Below are 27,341 nucleotides of genomic sequence, written 5' to 3'. Positions count from 1 at the left end.
GCACCCTACACTTATCTGTCCATGGCGCATGTAAACAACTATAGCTTAGTCAGCTGATAGCGCCCATGCACTAGAGTTCTCAATTTCAGCCTGAACCCTTGTCTCTCTCTCCTCCCTGTCAGCTGCAGAAGCAGCCACAGGCTGCCATGTGTATTGCGCTGTCCGAGGTGCTGAAGCTGCAATCTAACTACAGTAATTCACTAGTTTCTTACTTGTTGTTTCTCTGACTGAAAAGTTATGCTACCTAATTTGTTGAGAATGCAAAAATATTCCCTATTTGCTAAATGTGCCTTCCCTGCCATGCTCTGTTCACGTGACACATGCATGCACCCATTAGGACATAGGCTGGTTTATAGCTAATAATATCCAGAACATGTATTTATTATTTCAATATTCAAGACTCCATGGCTCCAGTGTTGTTTAATTGATGTGTTATTTTGTTGTGTTCTGTTCTGTTTCCTTAATGCCTAGGCCATGGCCTAATTAGGCAGAACATTTCATGTTTTATTTTATTTTCTACATAAAAAGCTTGATTGTATTTAAAGTCATGACTGACTGACTCGTACTTATATGGGCTACTATAATACTGCATAATAATAATAATAATAATCCTAAGAAGAACCTGAAGAAGGTGGGTTAAGCCGAGCGCTGTGTGCCACTGCCAAACAGGTGTTAGACATGGAGTCTTGAACATTGAAATGGAACAGTGTAAACAACACCTAACAAATAAGAAATCCTCGAGAGTCTGTTCTAAGGAAGAAATTCCTTTTTCTGCCTACAAAGATTAAACACAGTTACTGACATGTTGAGGTTTATATGTTTAATTATTCAAGGATGCCTTTGTTATTTCATTTTAAAACTAAGCCTACTGTTGATGATATTATAATTCTGATAATAACAACAACAACAAAAAGAAGAAAGAGATGAAGAAGGAGGAGAGGATTGAGCGCTGTGTGACCCATGTGTGTAAAGGTAGGCTATTATTCAAATATTTGTTTTCTGACCGTTTGGAACAGTGTAAACAATGTTGAATAAATGATAAGAAATCACAGATAATCTGATCTAACGAAAACAATTAGCTCACGGAACCAAACACACACTTCAAAACAGGCAACAGAAGAGGCATTTGTCTAATTTCTGAAGATACTGTATATACAGTATGGATGTCTTACTGTATAAACCCTGAGATCCACATACAACAGTATGGATGTCTTACTGTATAAACCCTGAGATCCACATACAACAGTATGGATGTCTTACTGTATAAACCCTGAGATCCTCATACAACAGTATGGATGTCTTACTGTATAAACCCTGAGATCCACATACAACAGTATGGATGTCTTACTGTATAAACCCTGAGATCCACATACAACAGTATGGATGTCTTACTGTATAAACCCTGAGATCCACATACAACAGTTGTTGATTATATTCAAGTTGGGTTTTCCCCTCTCATCACTTCTCTTAGACAAGGCTAGGGCTTTTCACTCTCTCCTCACTTTTCTCGCTTCCAACAATATCTCACGTTGTTGTAAAAACCATGGTAAATTAATAGTCTACTCGTTAACTTGAACAAAAGAGCAATATGGTCTAGGGAAAGGTGTGTCTGTTTTCTAGAAATCAGACATCGTTTAGGTTTCGGGCTCATTACATTTATGGGATGTCGGACTAGGCCTGGCCTCGGGCTTCAGCTCATCGGGCTTGGGTCGGACCAGGCTAAAATGTTCAGCCCCAATGAGAACTCTACCATTGGCTGCCTAGGCTAAAACAAATATAGCTTGCCCCCTCTATTGCAAGCTGCCGTATCCTCACTGATTGGTAAAGAAATGTAATGCTGAGCTAATGTAATAAAAAACTATTCCTTTAGACATTTAAAAAGGAACCGAGAGGAACGATATAAACTGGTACTTTTTTTTGTTTCGAAACCAATCAGAACTTTTGCAGGTCGGAATAGTGGAATGGAACAAAACAAATAATGGTTCTGTTCAGAACAAAACGATTGGACATTTTTTGTGGTTCCAAACCCTGCGGTTAACTACTGTGAACAAGGAAAGAGATGAAACTCCATGAAAAGAGGAGAGACAACAGGCTAAATCAGATGAACAGTCTGGGAGGTTCAACCGCCACACAGAGCTAAACTGTCAATGAAGAAGTGATTTAAGAGGGAGCTATGCTGAGACTTACAGAGGTGAAGTTCTGGGGACCGCACGGTTCTCCTCGGTACTTGCAGGAGAGAAGCATTTCCTCTAGCTGGTGGCTCAGCCGGTCCATAAACTCCAGGTTGCTGCCCTCAAAGTTTCTGGGGGGCAGGAACAGCCTGAAGTCAGACAGTTTGCTGAACCAGGCCTGGCTGTCCTCCTGCAGCAAATCCAGCACCATGGGTCTCACTGTCCGGTTGGCCAGCAGTAGGCCCAGCCAGTGGCCAGCAAAGTACAGGTCACTTTTGGTGAGCTTGTAGAGGCGGATTGGGTTGTTGTTGCAGATAGTGACTGTGGGGAAGGCCATCTCCTTGGCCCACTCTGTGTGGATCCGTGTGTAGGTGGGGAAGGAGAGCCAGTGGAGCAGGCGGTTGGAGGACCAGGACAGGAGCAGGCCCAATGAGGTGCACAGGGCCAGGAGCCAGAAGGCCCGACGGGCTATGGAGCCACCGGGTACACACACATGCCTGAGGCCGTGTAGACGTGTCCCAGCCAGCATTGTGGAGGTGATTGAGGACATGCCTGGCCTTGCAGGGAGGCGCCGGCAGCCTCTCCTCACCACGGCTGGGGATCCCCGCTGGAGACATCGCCCCTCCAGAGCCATGGCTGCCCACACCGCTCCTAGTACAGAGAGAAAGGCTTCATCTCCCAGCCAGGCCTCAGGGGCTGGGTCCCACATGGAGCTCCAGGGCACCAATATCCCCACTGATGTAATCCACACCTGGATTTGTGCTTATCTGACTCTGCTGTTACACACAATCCGTACAAGCTCCTCACACACAACCTCACTCACACACACACATACTAACTCTCTCTCTCTGTCACAGTGTCTTCTGTTTGTTGTTGTTGGTGTCCTGTTTTACTCTTTAGCTACTTGTTGGGCTTCTCCCTCTCAGTCCATCTGGTTCCTTCGATCAAAAAGTACTCCACTCACCCAACTCAGCAGTAAAAAATACATTCAGCCATGCAAATATGCACCAAGCGATGCATCTTCTACATGAGCGACTCCAGCATCCGCACCAGTTAGTGTAACACAGAGCAAGAGAGGAAGAGACAGAGGGAGAGAGAGAGAGCTAGAGAGCGAGAGGGAGGGAGAGGGAAAAGGATAGGGAGGGAGAAGAGAGGGGGTGGAGTGAGTGCTAGAGGAGAGAGAGAGAGAGAGAGGGGGGAGGGAGAGGGAAAAGGGTAGGGAGGGAGAAGAGAGGGGGTGGAGTGAGTGCTAGAGGAGAGAGAGAGAGAGAGAGAGAGAGAGAGAGAGAGAGAGAAAAGGATAGGGAGGGAGAAGAGAGGGGGTGGAGTGAGTGCTAGAGGAGAGAGAGGCAAGATGAGCTGAGAAGCACAGACAAAATGAAAGAACGGAAGGTTAAAGAAGAGAGAGGTGAGTCTGTTGTGGTTCTATCTGGTGCCGTCTGTCAAAGAACGGCTCGTCCTGCCGGTTCCCTCTGCTCTGTCGGCGCTCCTCTCTCTGCCGACCGAGGCTGCTGTCTTTTGGGACTTTGCCGTCGCTCCACTTCGATCAGTGATGCTCAGCCTCGTTCAACCTGCTAACCCTCCAACACCACCACGGCCAGAGGCTGGACTTGTTTACATGACACCGCTAAAACGAGCAGCCGCACATCACTAATTGCCTTTGTGAGTCTACCTTGCTAATTTCTTCTGCTGCTTTTTTTGTGAGCTCACTTTTATCTTCTTGATTTCCAGCCTTCCCCTCTTCCCATCTGTCACTCTTTCACTCCCTCCCTATTCCCCCCTCCATTGTCCTTTCTCTTCTCATCCTCTCTTGACTGGAGGAGCGGGTGTTGTGTCCTGCGGGTGATAATGTACGGCCAGCCCGTCTTGTGCGAGTAGCAGACGCTTCTTAGTCCCAGACGCACGCAAACACTCATTCACACTGAGAGGAGCACATGCACACACACTGCGTTTCCCTGTGGGAAACCTGACCAGAGTCGATGGAAAATCTGTTCAGTCACGCTCAGATCCTGGTATCTCTCTCTCCCTCATTCTCTCGTTCCAGTTTTCTTTCACTCTCTGTTTCTCTCCCTCAGAACTGTGGCATTTCCAATCGTAACGCTGCTCTTGTTTTCTTCCTTTTCTAAAAATACTTCTCTCCAAATCAAATTCATTAACTTGCCCTCATGCTCCTCCTCCTCTTGTGCCGATGTCCGTCAATCCTTCTCAGCTCCACCCCCAACCGGGCTCCTCCTCCTCCCATGAAGTAGATGTGTGCATTCTCTCTCTCTCTCTCTCTCTCTCTCTCTCTCTCTCTCTCTCCCTCTCTCACTTCCCCTCCTTTGGATATTGCCCTATTATTTTCTGTATTCTCTTCCTCCTGTGCAGACAGGCTGTTCCTCTGGTCCCCTCTCTCTCATCGGGCAGCGTGTCCTCTCTGTGCTCCTCTCCTCCTGCGCCACAGCTCTGTTCACCCAGCCAGTGAGAGAGCGAGCGATGAGTGTCTGTCTGAGAACGCCAGGGCTCTCTCTCTCTCTCTGTTTCTCTCTCTCTCTGTCTCTCTCTCTCTGTCTCTCTCTCTTCATCTCTCTCTCCCTCTCTCTCTCTCCCTCTCTCTCTCTCTCTCTCTCTCCTCCCCCTCTGTTGGTCGGCTGCTGCCACGACTTACACAACAGGAGCAGAATGGGAGAGCGGGAGAGTGTGTGTGCACTCAGAGAGGGAGACCGAGACAAACAGCATCATACTGAATTATTGCTTTGGCTGCTATACCCCCTTTCAACCTAGTCCTCTCTCTCTCTCTCTCTCTCTCTCTGTGTATTCTCTGTCTCCCTTTGTCAAATAAACCCAAAACAGCCCTACAGAATGGGGGAAAAGGACTGGGTTTTTAATTTAATTTCCGGCCTGTTTGTGAAACGTAAAATATCTTGAATTATGTTGTCAACGTAGGGGGTAGACAAAATCAAGAAAATAGCAAGACATTAGGCAGATGGAGGGAAGGATGTGATTGAATGAAATATGACCAGACAAACAAGAGTAACACCTAAGTGCAACATTGAAAAGCTCTGTGGTCGTCTTAGCAGAGCTTCAGGCTTGGTTTGCAGCCAACACTGTACATATGGCTTGTCGTCACCAACTAACTCTCATGACAACTTTGACTTGTCATGTCTCCTAACAGCATTGGCTCAGCTGTGCTCTTCAGTGAAATCACATGGGGGACCACTATCCTTCCCCTAACATTTACATCCCATTTACATCTGCACACGTTCATATAGTGGACATTTTTATTCACAAAGACGCCACACACATGTACTGTGTGCAACACAACGAAATGAGCAGTAGCGTAGATACTACATCCTGTCGTAGAAATTTCCTGTATTTACCAGATCATGAGAGAGCAAAACCACACACAAGTCAGAGTTATCATAAAGTCAATTATTTATTATATGAGCTTCACCATAGCCCTGTGACTCTCAGATCAATTCAGTGTCCTAAATGAATTCTCTGAGAGTGCTTACAAAACAGTCCTTGGTATCATTTATAGCTAAGACACACCCATCTCAAGTCACATGACGAAACACAGATCTTAGGAACATTATACAAAGAACCTTTTACCAGAAAAAGGAGTATCCCATAATGTATAGCATCAGCTATAAATGATCATTCAGTTTGGTCTCCTAAACCAAAGCTCCTATCTCGTTCTTGGTACCATTTAGAACCAAAAACAATACCTCATCCAATGGCATATATCAAATACACCCCCTCCTGGACAAGCTTACAGAGAGACGTGACTGGCCACCTAACTGGTTCCCCATTAATCACACCATCCCATCACATGGTTTAGGAATAGTTTACAGACACATTCACAGATAAGACTAACCCGACCTCTCCCCTCTCTGGGCCCAAGTAACTTGGAGAGTGTTGGAGTGTTAGAGAACTGCAGGGGTCATAGTACTGGAAGCACAATTCCAAATAAAGTCTGGCAAATAGACAATGCATGACACAGTGAGACATGAGTGTAGTACAAAAGAAGAAGCATCATCATAATAGGTCAACAGAAAGTGCTGCACCTGCATGTCTGACTCAGTCAGTGGATTGACTGGGCACCTCAGACAGTTCCAGCTACAGTCCACTCAGTACTGTCCAGTTGGCCTGTAGCAGTTATAGCGTCATCACAACAAGGCAGTCATTTAGTACCTCTTAATTTTTGAAAAAGATATATAATAAGATATATAGATAATATATACAATAACGATATTGATTATTTAGGAGGAACAGTTTATGGTTACACATTTCTCTGGTTGGGAAAAAGAAAATCCCTAATGAAACTATAATCTCAGACACATTAATATTTGTTTGTAATATTGCTTCATTTGCATTTAAGATGAGGAAGAATTCTCCGAAATGCTTTTGACAGAGCATCCACCAGTCTTCCTCTGCTAATGACAAAGTGAAGGTTTTTTTTCCCTCCAAGTGAGAGGACAATTTTTCACTTGTTTAATTGAGTTGCTCCTAGCTGTTCTCAGCTAACAGAGAGGAGAGAGTTGAATAGGAGCCCAGCTCAGAAAAACAGCAGAGACTATGTCTCAAATGGCACCCTATTTTCTATGGGCCCTGACATTTGGGACAAACCCTATGAGTACAGTAGAATATGCCCTCTGTGTGTCCCCTATGACTAAGTCATTATCAAGCTGAATAACAACTGGTATCTGTGCTTATCTTGTATGACTCACTGGGGCTAAGTGAATTGTGTAGCTGTTATGGAAACACAAACGGCAACAGCAAAAGAGAAAATGTTTAATGTGCAGCATTATAACTCATTGCGTTGGCTTGGCCGACTTGCAGTTGTGTGACTTGTACGTGCTGTAACGCAATGCTTTCTGACAGCTCCATGTGATTTGATCACAGGAGACGTGATGAAAAAGCTTCTACACCGAGGGGTCATATACACACCCAGCCCACACACATGCCTAGAGAAATCCTTCACATAGAGGACCACGCACACACACACCCAGCCCACACACACGGCTAGAGAAATCCTTCACATAGAGGACCACGCACACACACACCCAGCCCACACACATGCCTAGAGAAACCCTTCACATAGAGGACCACGCACACACACACCCAGCATACACACGTGCCTAGAGAAACCCTTCACATAGAGGACCACGCACACACACACCCAGCCCACACACATGCCTAGAGAAACCCTTCACATAGCGGACCACGCACACACACACCCAGCCCATACACACGGCTAGAGAAACCCTTCACATAGAGGACCACGCACACACACACGCACGCAAACACACACACGCACACACACACACACGCACACACACACACACACACACACACACACACACACACACACACACACGACTAGAGAAATCCTTCACATAGAGGACCACGCATACACATGCATACGCACACACACACACACACACACGCGCACGCGCACACGCACACGCACACGCACACGCACACGCACACACACACACACACACACACACACACACATGGCTAGAGAAATCCTTCACATAGAGGACCACGCACACACACACCCAGCCCACAAACATGCCTAGAGAAACCCTTCACATAGAGGACCACGCACACACACACCCAGCCCACACACACGGCTTGAGAAATCCTTCACATAGAGGACCACGCACACACACACCCAGCCCACACACATGCCTAGAGAAACCCTTCACATAGAGGACCACGCACACACACACACAGCCCACACACATGCCTAGAGAAACCCTTCACATAGAGGACCACGCACACACACACCCAGCCCACACACATGCCTAGAAAAACCCTTCACATAGAGGACCACGCACACACACACCCAGCCCACACACATGCCTAGAGAAACCCTTCACATAGAGGACCACGCACACACACACACAGCCCACACACATGCCTAGAGAAACCCTTCACATAGAGGACCACGCACACACACACCCAGCCCACACACATGCCTAGAAAAACCCTTCACATAGAGGACCACGCATACACACACCCAGCCCACACACACGCCTAGAGAAACCCTTCACATAGAGGACCACGCACACACACACCCAGCCCACACACACGCCTAGAGAAACCCTTCACATAGCGGACCACGCACACACACACCCAGCCCACACACACGGCTAGAGAAACCCTTCACATAGAGGACCACGCACACACACACACACACACGCAAACACACACACACATACACACACACACACACACACACACACACACACACACACACACACACACACACACACACACACACACACCCAGCCCACACCCACGGCTAGAGAAGAGAGGAGAGTATCAGACTGCTGGTAGAGGAGAGGTTGAGGGGGATGGAGGAGAGGGTGAGGGGGATGGAGGAGAAGTTGAGGGGGACGGCGTGTGACAGAGAACAACCCACTAGAGAGGTGGCCACCCCCACAGAGAAGCCAGCAGAACAGCCCACCTCAGCACCCAACAAAAGTCTCGACACCACAGCAGAACAGTCCACGCCAGACCCTGACCATAGAGTCGACACCACAGCAGAACAGTCCACACCAGACCCTGACCATAGAGTCGACATCACAGCAGAACAGACAAATGGAGAACCCCAAGCCCAGAGGCTCTCACCCCCTCTGAGCACCCCCCATGTCAGCCACCCTGATAGCCCTTCTGACAACCCCCCCACACCCACTGAGGACAAACACAAGACACAGATTGTACTACTTATGGACTCAAATGGGAAATATATAGAAGAAAAAAAACTTTTTCCCAAACACAGTGTGTCTAAACAATGGTGTCCAAACACCCAGCGCGCCCTAGACCTTCTGTCTGAGGCCAAACTAGGCTCACCCAGCCACATAATAGTACACACAGGCACAAACGACCTGAGAGCACAGCAGGAAAGAGTGGCCACAGCACTGAAGGGAGTGATTGAAAAGGCTTCTTCTACTTTCCCCAACGCACAAGTGGTTATCTCCACCCTGCTACCACAAAAACACTTCCACCCTGCCACAATACAGCGGGTAAATGCAAGTATTTCCCGTGACTGTGCCTCAAAACCAAACGTTTTCCTGGCCCACCACTCCACCCTGGACTTGAACAGCCTCTATGACCAGGTCCACCTCTACAAGGCAGCAGTGCCCACCTTTGCCCGAACTCTAAAGGACATCGCTCTCAAACGTATCCCCAACACTTCACACAGGAGTGGACCTACACATAGAGGACCCACGCCAAGAGGAATTACATCCAGACCACAGTACACCCAGACACATCCACACCCCCACCCCAACCAATCAACACCCCCCCACATCAACCATGCCCACACCCCATTTAGGCCCCCTCAGATCAGACCTATGCCACTCCTGCCCACCCCATGCACCCCACCCCCGCAAAGAGGGCCTCAACATGGAAGCCACACATACGCCCAGGTAGTGAGCGGGCAAACAGTCCCAACCCCTACTCTCACACTCGCCCAAGCCAATGGCATGTACCAGATGCTCAGCAGGCTCTGCTCACACTTACTGGCCTGAGGCCAAACCACGACCAACAACATTGGACACTCTATGGAACAAAAAGCCTTCACTATATTATCCTGGAATATCCAAGGCCTGAGGTCATCTGCCTTTGGCCTAAAGAGCAGAAACCCGGACTTCACCAAAGAAATCGGTAATACAGACATTGTCATCCTGCAAGAAACCTGGTATAGAGGAGACGGACCCACTGGTTGCCCTCTAGGTTACAGAGAGCTGGTAGTCCCATCCACCAAACTACCAGGTGTGAAACAGGGAAGGGACTCAGGGGGTATGCTAATTTGGTATAGAGCAGACCTAACTCACTCCATTAAATTAATCAAAACAGGAACATTCTACATTTGGCTAGAAATTCAAAAGGAAATGATCCTAACAGAGAAAAATGTCCTCCTGTGTGCTACCTATAGCCCCCCACTAGAATCCCCATATTTTAATGAAGACAGCTTCTCCATCCTGGAGGGGGAAATCAATAATTTCCAGGCCCAGGGACATGTACTAGTCTGTGGCGACCTAAATACCAGAACCGGACAAGAACCTGACACCCTCAGCACACAGGGGGACAAACACCTGCCTGGAGGTGACAGCATTCCCTCCCACATATGCCCCCCTAGGCACAACTATGACAACATAACCAACAAAAACGGGTCACAACTCCTGCAGCTCTGACGCACGCTGGGTATGTACATAGTCAATGGTAGGCTTCGAGGGGACTCCTATGGTAGGTACACCTATAGCTCATCTCTTGGCAGTAGTACTGTAGACTACTTTATCACTGACCTCAACCCAGAGTCTCTCAGAGCGTTCACAGTCAGCCCACTGACACCCCTATCAGACCACAGCAAAATCACAGTCTACTTAAACAGAGCAATACTCAATCATGAGGCATCAAAGCCAAAGGAACTGAGTAACATTAAGAAATGCTATAGATGGAAGGAATGCAGTTTGGAAACCTACCAAAAAACAATTAGGCAACAACAAATTCAATCCCTTTTAGACAATTTCCTGGGTAAAACGTTCCATTGTAATAGTGAAGGTGTAAACTTGGCAGTAGAAAATCTTAACAGTATATTTGACCTCTCAGCTTCCCTATCAAATCTAAAAATCTCAAATAGAAAACCGAAGAAAATTAACAATAATGACAAATGGTTTGATGAAGAATGCAAAAATCTAAGAAAGAAATTGAGAAACCTGTCCAACCAAAAACATAGAGACCCGGAAAACCTGAGTCTACGCTTTCACTATGGTGAATCACTAAAACAATACAGAAATACACTACGGAAAAAGAAGGAACAGCATGTCAGAAATCAGCTCAAACAAATTTGACCCCAATAACTACCGTGGAATATGTGTCAACAGTAACCTTGGGAAAATCCTCTGCATTATTATTAACAGCAGACTCGTACATTTCCTCAATGAAAACAATGTACTGAGCAAATGTCAAATTGGCTTTTTACCAAATTACCATACAACAGACCATGTATTCACCCTGCACACCCTATTTGACAACCAAACAAACCCCCAAAAAAAGGCAAAGTCTTCTCATGCTTTGTTGATTTCAAAAAAGCCTTCGACTCAATCTGGCATGAGGGTCTGCTATACAAACTGATGGAAAGTGGTGTTGGGGGTAAAACATACGACATTATAAAATCCATGTACACAAACAACAAGTGTGCGGTTAAAATTGGCAAAAAACACACACATTTCTTCACACAGGGTCGTGGGGTTAGACAGGGATGCAGCTTAAGCCCCACCCTCTTCAACATATATATCAACGAATTGGCGCGGGCACTAGAAAAGTCTGCAGCACCCGGCCTCCCCCTGCTAGAATCCGAAGTCAAATGTCTGCTGTTTGCCGATGATCTGGTGCTTCTGTCACCAACCAAGGAGGGCCTACAGCAGCACCTAGATCTTATGCACAGATTCTGTCAGACCTGGGCCCTGACAGTAAATCTCAGTAAGACCAAAATAATGGTGTTCCAAAAAAGGTCCAGTCACCAGGACCACAAATACAAATTCCATCTAGACACTGTTGCCCTAGAGCATACAAAAAACTATACATACCTTGGCCTAAACATCAGCGCCACAGGTAACTTCCACAAAGCTGTGAACGATCTGAGAGACAAGGCAAGAAGGGCATTCTATGCCATCAAAAGAAACATAAATTAAAACATACCAATTAGGATTTGGCTAAAAATACTTGAATCAGTCGTAGAGCCCATTGCCCTTTATGGTTGTGAGGTCTGGGGTCCGCTCACCAACCAAGACTTCACAAAATGGGACAAACACCAAATTGAGACTCTGCACGCAGAATTCTGCAAAAATATCCTCCGTGTACAACGTAGATACCCACTAATTATCAAAATCCAGAAAAGAGCCGTTAAATTCTACAACCACCTAAAAGGAAGCGATTCCCAAACCTTCCATAACAAAGCCATCACCTACAGAGAGATGAACCTGGAGAAGAGTCCCCTAAGCAAGCTGGCCCTGGGGCTCTGTTCACAAACACAAACACACCCTACAGAGCCCCAGGACAACAGCACAATTAGACCCAACCAAATCATGAGAAAACAAAAAGATAATTACTTAACACATTGGAAAGAATTAACAAAAAAACTGAGCAAACTAGAATGCTATTTGGCCCTACACAGAGAGTACACAGCGGCAGAATACCTGACCACTGTGACTGACCCAAAATTAAGGAAAGCTTTGACTATGTACAGACTCAGTGAGCATAGCCTTGCTATTGAGAAAGGCCGCCGTAGGCAGACATGGCTCTCAAGAGAAGACAGGCTATGTGCTCACTGCCCACAAAATGAGGTGGAAACTGAGCTGCACTTCCTAACCTCCTGCCCAATGTATGACCATATTAGAGAGACATATTTCCCTCAGATTACACAGATCCACAAAGAATTCGAAAACAAATCCAATTTTGAAAAACTCCCATATCTACTGGGTGAAATTCCACAGTGTGCCATCACAGCAGCAAGATTTGTGACCTGTTGCCACGAGAAAAGGGCAACCAGTGAAGAACACACACCATTGTAAATACAACCCATATTTATGCTTATTTATTTTATCTTGTGTCCTTTAACCATTTGTACATTGTTAAAACACTGTATATATATATATAATATGACATTTGTAATGTCTTTACTGTTTTGAAACCTCTGTATGTGTAATGTTTACTATTAATTTTTGTTGTTTTTCACTTTATATATTCACTTTGTATGTTGTCTACCTCACTTGCTTTGGCAATGTTAACACATTTTTCCCATGCCAATAAAGCCCTTGAATTGAATTGAATTGAAATCCTTCACATAGAGGACAACGAATACACATGCATACACACTCTCACACACACACACACACACACACACACACACACACACACACACACACACACACACACACACACACACACACACACACACACACACACACGGCTAGAGAAATCCTTCACATAGAGGACCACGCACACACACACCCAGCCCACACACACGGCTAGAGAAACCCTCACATAGAGGACCACGCACACACACACCCAGCCCACACACACGGCTAGAGAAATCCTTCACATAGAGGACCACGCACACACACACCCAGCCCATACACACGGCTAGAGAAACCCTTCACATAGAGGACCACGCACACACACACACGCACACACATGCCTAGAGAAACCCTTCACATAGCGGACCACGCACACACACACACACACACCCAGCCCACACACATGCCTAGAGAAACCCTTCACATAGAGGACCACGCACACACACCCAGCCCACACACATGCCTAGAGAAACCCTTCACATAGCGGACCACGCACACACACACACACACACACCCAGCCCACACACACGGCTAGAGAAACCCTTCACATAGAGGACCACGCACACACACACACACACACCCAGCCCACACACACGGCTAGAGAAACCCTTCACATAGAGGACCACGCACACACACACCCAGCCCACACACACGTCTAGAGAAACCCTTCACATAGAGGACCACGCACACACATACCCAGCCCACACACACAGCTAGAGAAATCCTTCACATAGAGGACCATGCACACACACACCAAGCCCACACATATGGCTAGAGAAACCCTTCACATAGAGGACCACGCACACACACACACCCAGCCCACACATACGGCTAGAGAAACCCTTCACATAGAGGACCACGCACACACACACACGCACACACACACATGCACGCACACACACACACGCACACACACACACACGCACAGACACACCTAGAAAAACCCTTCACATAGACGATCACGCACACACCCACGCACACACACACAAGCACACACACACACACGCGCACACACAGACACTCAGAGACACACGCACGCCTAGAAAAACCCTTCACATAGAGGATCACGCACGCACGCACGCACGCAAACAACACACACACACACACACACACACACACACACACACACACACACACACACACACACAAACCCTTCACATAGAGGACCACGCACACACATACCCAGCCCACACACACGGCTAGAGAAATCCTTCACATAGAGGACCACGCACACACACACCAAGCCCACACATATGGCTAGAGAAACCCTTCACATAGAGGACCACGCACACACACACACAGCCCACACATACGGCTAGAGAAACCCTTCACATAGAGGACCACGCACACACACACATGCACGCACACACACACATGCACACACACACACGCACACACACGCACAGACACACCTAGAAAAACCCTTCACATAGAGGACCACGCACACACACACGCACACACACACAAGCACACACACACACACACACACACGCACACACAGACACTCAGAGACACACGCACGCCTAGAAAAACCCTTCACACACACACACACACACACACACACACACACGCACACACACACAAAACCACAAATAACAATCATGTAAAAGGTAAACTGTAAACACATAGAAGATGTAAAATAATGTATAATGTATATCTCACACACATATCATGAACATGCACCCGTTTCTTCTAATGCACCGCCATGCAGCCTAAAGGACTGCAGAGCCAGTCCTTTATCCAGTCTGAATCCATCCAGCAGCAGCATAATTAGACGAGGAGTGTTATTCAGGGTAGCCCAGCTAGCATCAGTATAGAGGAGAACAGCTCAAAGGTTCAACATAAATTAACCAGCCTCCAAAACATCAGGGGAGTCCGAGATTAATCAGAGATATATATATCCCTGAACCATCTGATTCAATTACACGCGTTCTTCTGTCCACAATGATGTGTGCATCTACTGTGTAATACCCCCTGTCCTTCATCAACAAACACTGTCCAGGATTCAAGGACTGGACAATACTACAATAACCATGAAGAAATGATGTGCGGAAAAGGTATAAAGGCTATTATGATTTCCATAGATGAAATGCATCTCTTCTCTCAGGACGTCGAGGCAGACAGAAAATCAACACACACATACAGATTCCCTCATACAAGCATTTTCTACGTGTTGCTAAAGGATTTGAATCACAAAAAGACGGCTAGAGGGTCGCTAACGCTTTACCCCCTCTGAGAGAGAGAAGCAGTGACGTGGGGAGCAGCTGAAAGATGAGCAGGATGAGGAGACAGTGTGCAGCACTGCCATCCATCAAATCCACAGCATGCATTAAGATGACACCAATAACAGGCGATCAATGGCTTTTCTGTATTTTAGGAGTTTTTTAATCGAGCGTAGTCACACTTGTCTGGCTGTAGGTGTAGCAGGGCCTCCCCTGGCTTCAAACACCGCCTCCTCTCTAAATGAAAGGGAGGGCTGCTGCTGAGCTGTAGGGTGGTAATAGATTGAACGTTCCCTTTGTGGGTGAGTTCTTAGAGCTCACTGCAGTCATTATGGCTATTAGTTGTTGTCATGGCATGGAATTATCATCAGTTGGCTTGATGAAATGAGAGGAGATAGGGGGATTGGGTCTGTTTGTTGTGTCCCAATCATAAGCCTGCTGCTCTGTAGTGTGTAGTCTCTGATTAGATGTTGTACGACAGCCATCATCTTCACCAACACCACAGAGCGAGGACAGTAATAGCTATGCAATCTGGTATTGACCACACTCAATCTCTCCAAATGGATGGGATGCCTCAGGATTATTCAGGTGTCTGTTTGTCTACTGTGATCTGGTCTGGTGTAGACACACTTCATGTTGTTGCTATGTTAATTATATAGTCAAGTGTGATCAAACATTCCTTAGTGGGGTGCAGGGCCAATAGAAATAGAGCTGGCACTCATAAGCCCCACCACATACCTTTATTCATACACAAACTACGTTTCCATCCTGCAAGGATCTTTGTCAGGTCACTGTGTTATTTATATATAAATATATTCACTTCTTATTTCTTACTGTGCAATCTTTCAAATAGATTGACGCCATTACAGCGCCTTAGTTATAGTGCATAGACCAACAGCTACTGTTGGTTTGTAGAGAGACAGCATGTGAAACAGGCTTTAGCCCGTTTAGATTGTCTGCAGTGGAAGACAAAGCTTCTTATGAAGCTTGATCCATGCTGGTGTTATAGCTAATCTGGCTCTAGAGAATGAGGTGAGATAAATGACTCCTGGTCCTCCAGTATACCAGGGAAAGTCTGTCATACCACAGAAAGAAGTAGGAGCCAGATACTTCACAGGATGTGATGTATAAATCTGAAGCATCCGTTTACAACTTCTTCTCACCACCAAATACGTCCAGTGGTGGGAAGTGGGAGAAGATGGAGCTAGATGAAACTTGGCCGACATTCCGCACATTTTCTCATTGATGAAACATTAGATCGTTTTCTTTATCCCAAAACTACAATCGGTTATGAACAGAGCGCACAAAGTTTTGGAGACTTGACCCTTTAAAAATGTTTCTAAACATTGCCTTTGTTTAGAAGGAGCGCAAGGACGACTTGAGTTACTTCACACGCACAGTTCACAGAGTAGGCGTTCCTTAATGTAAATATGCAAATATATGTTAGAACACACCAGTAGGATCTTGCTAGCTCGTGCTTGGCTCTGCCCACCTTCTTGCTTGTTCTGCACACTATGCTTAATTTTCTCCCATTGGAAACAATGTCAATGATCTTGGGTTAGTTACCAGTATCTTTGGTCATGCATACTGTACAAGGTGTGACGGTGATGAAGGGTCCCTGTAACGGCTGTTGGTGGAAGAAGGTGAGGACCAAGGTGCAGCGTTGTACGTGTTCATCATTATTTAATAGAACAGAACACTGAATGACAAAACAACAAAGAGCACAACCGAAACAGTTCTGTCTGGTGCAGACACAAAAACAGAAAGCAACTACCCACAAACACAGGTGGGAACAGGCTACCTAAGTATGATTCTCAATCAGAGACAACGATAGACAGCTGCCTCTGATTGGGAACCATACTAGGCCAAACACAGAAATACAAAACATAGAAAAAAAACATAGAATGCCCACCCCAACTCACGCCCTGACCAAACCAAAAAGAAGCTAAGGTCAGGACGTGACAGTAACGCCCCCCCCCCAAATGTGAGGACTCCGGACGCAAAACCTGAACCCATAGGGGAGGGTCTGGGTGGGCATTTCAATGTGGTGGCGGCTCTGGTGTGGGACGTAGACCCCACTCCACCTTAGTCTTGGCCCACCTATGTGGCGCCTCTGGAGTGGCGACCCTCGCCGCCGACCTCGGACGACTCTGGCGGCGCCGGACAGGCGGGAGACTCAGGCGGCGCCGGAGTGAAGGGCGACTCTGGCGGCGCCGGAGTGAAGGGCGGCTCTGGCGGCTCCGGAGTGACGGGCGGCTCTGGCGGCTCCGGAGTGACAGGCGGCTCTGGCGGCTCCGGAGTGACAGGCGGCTCTGGCGGCTCCGGAGTGACGGGCGGCTCTGGTGGCTCCGGAGTGACGGGCGGCTCTGGCGGCTCCGGAGTGACGGGCTGCTCTGGCAACGCCGGAGTGACGGGCGGCTCTGGCGCCCCCGGAGTGACGGGCGGCTCTGGCACCTCCAGAGTGACGGGCGGCTCTGGCAGCTCTGGACAGACGGGCAGCTCGGGCAGCTCCGGACAGGAGGGTGGCTCTGGCAGCTCCGGACAGGAGTGGGACTTGGTTCTAGGAGCAGGCACAGGACTCACCAGGCTGGGGAGACATACAGGCGGATGCACTGGGCCGTGGAGGTGCACTGGAAGTCTCGAGCAACGAGCTTGCACAACCCGTCCTGGCTGGATCCTCACCCTAGCCCTGCAGATGCGGGGAGCTGAGATGTAGCGCCCAGGGCTAAGAACGCGTACTGGAGACACCGTGTGCTCCAGTGCGTAACAAGGTGCCTGACCAGTACGATCCCCCCCATGTAAGCACGTCTTGGAGATCTGTAGCGCCGAGCTGGCACAGGACCGAGCTGGCACCTCAGGACGATGTCGTGCCTCATGCACCAACACAGCAACTCCCTCATTACTCTCTCCTCCAATCTCCCCATTAACTCCTTCACTGTCTCTGCTTCGCTCCCTTCGCTCACCTCCAATTCCACCCCGACTGGCTCTGGTTCCATCCTCGGCTCCTTACGGTAAGCACGGGGAGTTGGCTCAAGTCTGAATCCTGACTCTGCCACACTCCCTGTGTGCCCCCCCCCCAAAAAAAATTGGGTGGCTGCTCTCGGGCTTCCTTGCCAGCCGTTCCAACTCCTCGTAGTGTTTCCAATCAGCCTTAGCTGTCTCCAGTTTCTCTTGTGGACGGCGATACTCCCCAGCCTGTTCCCAGGGTCCCTTGCCTTCCAGTATCGCCTCCCATGTCCATTTCTCCAGATAGTGCTGCTCCTCCTTACCATGCTGCTTGGTCCTTTGGTGGTGGGTAGTTCTGTAACGGCTGTTGGTGGAAGAAGGTGAGGACCAAGGTGTAGAGTGGTACGTGTTCATCATTATTTAATAGAACAGAACACTGAATGACAAAACAACAACGAGCACAACCGAAACAGTTCTGTCTGGTGCAGACACAAAAACAGAAAGCAACTACCGACAAACACAGGTGGGAACAGGCTACCTAAGTATGGTTCTCAATCAGAGACAACGATAGACAGCTGCCTCTGATTGGGAACCATACCAGGCCAAACACAGAAATACAAAACATAGAACAAAAACATAGAATGCCCACCCCAACTCACGCCCTGACCAAACCAAAAATAGAGACATAAAAAGGAACTAAGGTCAGGACGTGACAGAGTTCAGCTGAGAGTTCAGCTACAGTTATTCAAAATACACTGAACAATGGAAATTAGAAATAGAATTCTCCATACACACGAATATCTAATTTATTTCAAATTTTGTTCACAAATTTGTACATCCCTGTTATTGAGCATTTCTCCTGCCAAGATATTCCATCCACCTGACAGGTGTGGCATATCAATACGCTGATTAAACAGCATGATCATTACACAGGTGCACCTTGTGCTGGGGACAATAAAAGGCCCCTCTAAAATGTGCAGTTTTGTCACACTTCCACAAATGTCTCAAGTTTTGAGGGAGAGTGCAATTGGCATGCTGACCACAGGAACCAGAGCTGTTAACAGAGAACTTAATGTTAATGTCTCTACCATAAACCACCTCCAAGGTCATTTTTAACCCAGAGTCTCTGGTGGCACAGCTGGCGCTGCAGTACAGCGCCCTTAACCACTGCGCCACCCGGGAGGCACTCCAAGCTAATTTTAGAGAATTTGGCAGTACGTCCAACCAGCCTCACAACCGCAGACCAAGTGTAACCACGCCAGCCCAGGACTTCCACATCCGGTTTTCACCTGTGAAAGTGTGCTCACAGTGTGCTCTTCACAGATGAATATCGGTTTCAACTGTATGGGGCAACAGCTCCATACAGTTGTGTGATCGAGCAGTTTGCTGCTGTCAATGTTGTGAGCAGGGTGCCCCATGGTGGCAGTGGGGTTTTGGCATGGGCAGGCATAAGCTATGAACAACGAACACAATGGCATTTTATCGATGGCAATTTGAATGCACAGAGATACTGTGATGAGATCCTGAGGCCCATTGTCGTGTCATTCATCCGCCGACATCACCTCATGTTTCAGCATGATAATGGACGGCCCCATGTCTGTACACAATTCCTGGAAGCTGAAAATGTCCCAGTTCTTCCATGGCCTGTATACTCACCAGACGTGTCACCCATTGAGCATGTTTGGGATGCTATGGATCGACGTGTAAGACTGCTATCCATATCTCCCCAATATCCAGCAACTTCACACAGCCATTGAAGAGGAGTAGGACCACATTCAAAGGCCACAATCAACAACCTGATCAACTCTATGCGAAGGAGATGTGTCGCGCTGCATGAGGCAAATGGTGTTCACGACCCTACTTTTCTTTTAAGCTTTCTGTTACCAACAGATGCATATCTATATTCCCAGTTATGTGAAATTTATAGATCCGGGCCTAATTTATTTATTTCATTTGTCTGATTTCCGTATATGAACTGTAACTCAGTAAAATATTTGAAATTGTTACATGTTGCATTTATATTTTTTGTTCAGTGCAATTTATTGAGGAATCAATAGGACCAATAGGAAGGCATCCAGGACTATCGGTGACTTCTATACATTTGGCAAAGCAATGGCCAACATTTAACACAGCTCAATGCCTTTGTATCTCAAGGTTTGTGTGAAGAAAAAGTAATTCCTGTTGTATCATTCTTTCATCATCTAGCCTGTCATGTCTCCACCCACAAACAGGTACATGACTGCACACATTGTCTGATGGGGGTCCTATCAATGCAGAGATGCCATCTCTCTGATTAAGGTGCACTGATATGAACTAGAAAGAGGTCGTAAACCCGTCTCACAAACAGGAGTACTGTATGTACACTGGTGCTGTGATATACATGCTCAGGGGTGCTATAATTTAGAGTGAATGGGGGTGTGACAACACCAACCTCATGCTCTCTCCTGAGTCCCTTAATTCCCCTTTTCAATTCCTGTCTCTGTCATCCTGATTCTGTCATCAGGGCTGCGTGGGGAGTAAGGAGGTGAATTCATTAGGGAAGGGAAATAGACAGAGCAGGTAGAGGGGTATGGTAGACAGTAGCTCTGTGCTGCTGTGCCTGCTGCTCAGGATCCTGCAGCTGAAAAACACGGCAACAGGCTAAAGGAGAGGAGAGTGTGGATGGCTGCCTGCATGCATCACACAGCCCTGACACTGAGAGAAGAGAGAGCTGTCCGTGTGTGGGGGACTGCTGTTTCCTTCTGATAAAAGCTAGCATATTGTTCCCTCTCTGGGCTCAGTCTTTCATGGTGAAACGGTTGCAGACAGAAACCAAACAGGAGCCCATGGCCAACGTACTAATCTGCTCTCTGTGAATAGAGTGGTCATGTTGTAACTGTTTGTTTAAGATTAATCTCTACAGGTTTGAGGAGTGTGTTTCCCACCTGCCTGTGAGAGGATTTCACCTGTTGGGCCAGTCCTGACAGTCAGGGTTGGGTAGGTTACTTTCTTAACGTAATCTGTTACAGTTACTAGTTAACAGTCCAGTAATCAGTAAAATACCTTTTGGATTACCCAAACTCAGTAACATAATCTGATTAAGAGGCATTAGAGGCATTAGAAGAAGTCAAAAAGGATCCATCAAACACATTTGGTGTGTTATTGTAGTAGTCTCTGACTTATGGTCAGACTCGCTCAGCTGGAACAAACTTAAATGTGCTCCTTTTTTTTAACACTGCATTGAATGTCAGAAAGGTATCAATGTATTTTTTTCTGGTGTTGTAACTGATTACAGTTACAGTTATTTTTCAATCAGTTTATATGTAATCAGTCACGCCCCAACCCTGCTGACAGTGCATTAGCTAGGCCTCAGGGTGTTGTGGATAGTGGTCACTACAACCCTCTCTGTCACAGTACTCTAGTCTAGAGTATCATCCCGGTCCCCCGGCAGAGATAGTCCACACGACAGAGGAATGGACAGAAACAACACTGCACTGATTTGAGAGTACATGTGGTGTGTGCCTGTGTCTGTATATACACTACTGTTCAACAGTTTGGGGTCACTTAGAAATGTCCTTGTTCTTGAAAGAAAAGCACATTTTTGGCCATTAAAATAACATCAAATCGATCAGAAATACAGTGTAAACATTGTTAATGTTGTAAATGACTACTGTATCTGGAAACGGCAGATTTTTTATTAGAATATCTACTTAGGCGTACAGAGGCCCATTATCAGCAACCATCACTCCTGTGTTCCAATGGCACGTTGTGTTAGCTAATCCAAGTTTACCATTTTAAAAGGCTAATTGATCAATAGAAAACCCTTTTGCAATTATGTTAGCACAGCTGAAAATTGTTGTCCTGATTGAAGAAGCAATAAAACTTACCTTCTTTAGACTAGTTGAGTGTCTGGAGCATCAGCATTTGTGGGTTCGATTGCAGGCTCAAAATGGCCAGAAACAAATAACTTTCTTCTGAAACTCATCAGTCTGTTCTTGTTCTGAGAAATTAAGGCTATTCCGTGCGAGAAATTGCCAAGAAACTGACGATCTCGTACAACGCTATGTACTATTCCCTTCACAGAACAGCGCAAACTGGCTCTAACCAGAATAAAAAGAGTAAATGGGAGGCCCCGGTGCACAACTGAGCAAAAGGACAAGTACATTAGAGCGTCTAGTTTGAGAAAAAGACGCCTCACAAGTCCTCAACTGGCAGCTTCATTAAATAGTACCTGCAAAACAGTCTCAACGTCAACAGCGAAGACACGACTCTGGGATGCTGGCCTAATGGGAAAAAAATGAACTTTCTAAGTGACCCCAAACTTTAGAACGGTAGTGTATGTATGAATTGTATGTAGGTATAATGGGTGGCTAGAAAGGTGCTCCTTCTCAGTGAAGGACCTCTTTTGGAGCTAACAGATCTTCCAAAACAACCTCAGTGCTGGTTAAATAAATAACAACACACTGCTGTGGTTTGGCTGCATCCCAACCAACCTCAGTCACCCTCTATCTGTTCCCCCTCCCTTCCCCCTTCCAGTACCCTGTAGCCCACTACCTTCTCCCCCTTCCAGTACCCTGTAGCCCTCTACTTACTCCCCCTTCCAGTACCCTGTAGCCCTCTACCTACTCCCCCTTCCAGTACCATGTAGACCTCTACCTACTCTCCCTTCCAGTACAATGTAGCCCTCTACCTACTCCCCCTTCCAGTGCCCTGTACCCCTCTACCTAATTCCCCTTCCAGTACCCTGTAGCCCTCTACCTACTCCCCCTTCCAGTACCATGTAGCCATCTACCTACTCCCCCTTCCAGTACCCTGTAGCCCTCTACCTACTCCTCCTTCCCCTCTACCCACTTCCCATGCCCTTCCAGTACCCTGTACCCCTCTACCCACTTCCCCTGCCCCTTCCAGTACCCTGTAGCCCTCTACCTACTCTGCCTTCCAGTACCCTGTAGCCCTCTACCTACTCCCCGTTCCAGTACCCTGTAGCCCTCTACCTACTCCTCCTTCCAGTACACTGTAGCCCTCTACCTACTCCCCCTTCCAGTACCATGTAGCCCTCTACCTACTCCTCCTTCCAGTACCATGTAGTCCTCTACCTACTCCCCCTTCCAGTACCGTGTAGCCCTCTACCTACTCCTCCTTCCAGTACCCTGTAGCCCTCTACCTACTCCTCCTTCCAGTACCTTGTAGCCCTCTACCTTCTCCCACTTCCAGTACCCTGTAGCCCTCTACCTACTCCTCCTTCCAGTACCGTGTAGCCCTCTACCTACTCCTCCTTCCAGTACCGTGTAGCCCTCTACCTACTCCTCCTTCCAGTACCGTGTAGCCCTCTACCTACTCCTCCTTCCAGTACCGTGTAGCCCTCTACCTACTCCTCCTTCCAGTACACTGTAGCCCTCTACCTACTCCCGCTTCCAGTACCGTGTAGCCCTCTACCTACTCCCCCTTCCAGTACCCTGTAGCCCTCTACCTACTCCACCTTCCAGTACCGTGTAGCCCTCTACCTACTCCCCCTTCCAGTACACTGTAGCCCTCTACCTACTCCCCCTTCCAGTAGCATGTAGCTCTCTACCTACTCCCGCTTCCAGTACCCTGTAGCCCTCTACCTACTCCCCCTTCCAGTACCCTGTAGCCCTCTACCTTCTCCAACTTCCAGTACCTTGTAGCCCTCTACCTTCTCCCGCTTCCAGTACCCAGTAGCCCTCTACCTACTCCCCCTTCCAGTACCCTGTAGCCCTCTACCCACGCCCCCTTCCAGTACCCTGTAGCCCTCTACCTACTCCCCCTTCCAGTACCCTGTAGCCCTCTACCTTCTCCAACTTCCAGTACCTTGTAGCCCTCTACCTTCTCCCACTTCCAGTACCCTGTAGCCCTCTACCTACTCCCACTTCCAGTACCCTGTAGCTCTCTACCTACTCCCCCTTCAAGTACCCTGTAGCCTTCTACCCACTTCCCCTTCCAGTACCCTGTAGCCCTCTACCCAGTTTGAAAAGTCTGAGCACATTCCAGTCTATGCACTCCACCGACATCGACCTTTCAAAACCAGTCCAGGGCTTCACTAGGTGTTAGAGGGACTTGCCTACTTAAATAAAGGTTAAAATACAAATGGGGAAAAAAGGTGTTAGAGGGACAGGGGAGAGGGGAGAGAGCAAAAACCACAGCATTTCAACTGGATGAATGGATTTTCCTGCCAATCTAATTTTAATTGGGTGGCTCTGAGTCCATCATTACACAGTTGGGTTGAGGCATCACTTTACCTACTGTAGGTAAGGATGGTACAGGACTATACTGAACTTCCTCAAACCGCTAGTGTGTTGTTTGTACATGATTGCTTCTTCGTCTGTATATTGTCTGTGTATATCATCATCACTGTACTGGATCAGAGAGTGAATGGATCACTATTTATCACTCCCTTGTGATGAGATGGCCAGGGAGTGATCTATTCATCAGACTGTATCTGTGGTGACATGCCTGGCAAGGCCACCATGCTGTGTCAAGCGATGCAGGAGCTGACGTGACCTGAATCCCAGAGAGACACCTTTGTATTCACCCTGACACACACAGCCGTGACCAATCACGCTCAGTCCAAGTGCAATTGAGGCTGGAACTACAGTTCCCAGAGGGCCACACTGCATCTGTTAACAAACCATGAATTTGTTATCCCTGGCAGGGGTATTCCCCTTGCTTCAATATCCATTATTCAAACTGTAATACTGTATAAACGACTGTGGTGGTTATTATGACCATCATGAAGCCAATGAGAAAAATCTAAACTCTGTAGCTTTTCAGTTTTCCCTCTTAAACCAGAGGTTAAATGTGTACAATATATTGCTCATAAATCTAGAGGGTGGTAGCTAGCCTGATGATCCATATTCATTAGACAGGGGACTGCTTCAAGGAGAAATCGCATATAAAAATAGTGCCAGGTGTTAATGTAATCGCAGGGGTCAGAGGGGTAATCGTATATATAAATAGTGCCAGGCGTTAATATAATGGCAGGGGTCAGAGGGGTATTGATTAAGATGTTGATCATTGCTGACATTAATCTTATCTATGGTAATGAGGGGTGTATGTCCGCAGACCCAGTATAAGCTGGAATCAGTAATGGTGAAATTGATCATCGCACATCATTGAACATCATTGAACATCATTGCACTCGCGATAGAACAGCAGAGTATGTACTGCAATGTTTTTTTTCATACCATGATGCTGGATGTCCCTCTTCTCCGGTTTCATAAACAAAACAAAAATAATAACCAATGTGTTGGGGCAAACAGTGATGCTGTCTCCTAATGCAGATTCTAGCTTTAAGGAGGTCAAAGAAGAGTCATTACTGAGAACCTCTGACATCACACACTCAGCCTAGATAAGATAACAATTCATATCAAGTCCAGTCGAGACATGCTCAATTTTGTTGTGGTTAGTGAGTGTGTGGTCAAGAATAATGTTAAATGTTAGTTATTGTCTGAGCTTCAGTGACACTGAGGTGGCGTTAATGGCGCCAGAGGTTTGGAAATCTCCAGACCTCTGGTGAAAAATAGACAAGAACAATCAGAGGGAACAGTCACCGCAAGTCTCTTTTTTATAGACGCTTTGTCCTTCAGCCAGTGAAGTAACAGGTGGTTGAAACCTGGGTGGTAGACTGAGCATATTATCTGAGCACTGGCTCAGTCCGTGGGCAGTAACAGGTGGTTGAAACCTGGGTGGTAGACTGAGCATATTATCTGAGCACTGGCTCAGTCCGTTGGCAGTAACAGGTGGGTGAAACCTGGGTGGTAGACTGAGCATATTATCTGAGCACTGGCTCAGTCCGTGGGCAGTAACAGGTGGTTGAAACCTGGGTGGTAGACTGAGCATATTATCTGAGCACTGGCTCAGTCCGTGGGCAGTAACAGGTGGGTGAAACCTGGGTGGTAGACTGAGCATATTATCTGAGCACTGGCTCAGTCCGTGGGCAGTAACAGGTGGGTGAAACCTGGGTGGTAGACTGAGCATATTATCTGAGCACTGGCTCAGTCCGTTGGCAGTAACAGGTGGGTGAAACCTGGGTGGTAGACTGAGCATATTATCTGAGCACTGGCTCAGTCTGTGGGCAGTAACAGGTGGTTGAAACCTGGGTGGTAGACTGAGCATATTATCTGAGCACTGGCTCAGTCCGTGGGCAATAATGGATTTGACACCTGAAATAACAACTTGCTTAGACTTGTCAAATGGCAATTCTCATTACAAACATTCTCCATTCTTTTGTTGCAGTTTAATCTTTTGTTTACGAAGGTACAGGGTGACACGAGCCACTCGAAACCGTCCTCATCATTATCATAAATTTTCCTTTTCTCATTCCCTCTACCGTTTCATAAGGTTGTCGTGGTAACAGGAACACCAGCTGTCTGGCCCAGCTGTAGGCCAGGTGTGAGCAGGGCCTTTAGCAAGAGGAAACCTTTTCTTTAAGACTGAGCTGTTGCGAAGATTTGGCTTTACCCACGGAATCAAAACCAATTAGATGTGGAAAGTGAACCTGTCCGATCCTGCTCTGGAAACCAAAAGAAAACTTCCTTGTGGGAATAGAAAGGCAAGGAGCTGAGACCGCCACAACAGCTCTAATGATGCTATTAGTGCTATTGCGGGGGACAATTCATCAGAGAAGTGATTAGCGTTAACTTGTGTAGAGCGTTGGATCATTAGTCAGAGGGCTCTATGCAGAACTCTGTAACACAGTCAATTACTGGATGCACATGTGTGTTCCAAACATGGCCATCTGTTCCTATAGTAAGGTATGAGTTAGATGTGATGAAACAGAAATACAAAACAACAATATTGAAAAACACAATGGAAATATGTGCATGTGTGTGCATGAGTATGTCTTCACTTCATGATCACCCTAAGGCACAAAGAGGCAGATACTGTACGTTGTCAATAAGACACAGGAATAGGCTAATTAACCCATAAACAAGCGTAGCTACTTGTGAGTATCCTCTTAACACCACAGGAATATCAACAGACAGAAAACCAAACAGCCACATAGAGCTTTGAAAACTGGTGATGGAAAATGCTCACAGTTAGGCAGAGAGAGCAGCTTTCCATAAATATAGATAATTGGTTTGACCTGAACCTTGATGCACAGCTTAGTATTTAGTATTTATTAGAACCCCCAATTAGCTGCTGCCAAGGCA

General features: G+C 47.0%; 1 protein-coding gene across 1 annotated transcript in view; it reads right to left on the bottom strand.

Annotated features, from left to right (window-relative positions):
* LOC139421523 (acid-sensing ion channel 2-like) overlaps positions 1-3,357 on the bottom strand; it is a 179,648-nt gene extending 176,291 nt beyond the window's left edge. The window contains exon 1 of the mRNA XM_071172502.1: positions 2,188-3,357. Coding sequence (XP_071028603.1) covers positions 2,188-2,880 — 693 coding nt within the window. The 5' untranslated portion in view covers positions 2,881-3,357. The remainder of the gene's footprint in view (positions 1-2,187) is intronic.
* Between the last annotated feature and the right edge of the window lie 23,984 nt (positions 3,358-27,341).

This window comes from Oncorhynchus clarkii, chromosome 12 (genome assembly GCF_045791955.1).
Source record: "Oncorhynchus clarkii lewisi isolate Uvic-CL-2024 chromosome 12, UVic_Ocla_1.0, whole genome shotgun sequence".
NCBI classification, from domain to species: Eukaryota; Metazoa; Chordata; class Actinopteri; order Salmoniformes; family Salmonidae; genus Oncorhynchus; species Oncorhynchus clarkii.
The sequence above is the reverse complement of the archived record's forward strand: the minus strand, read 5'-3'. Positions and strand labels throughout refer to the sequence as shown.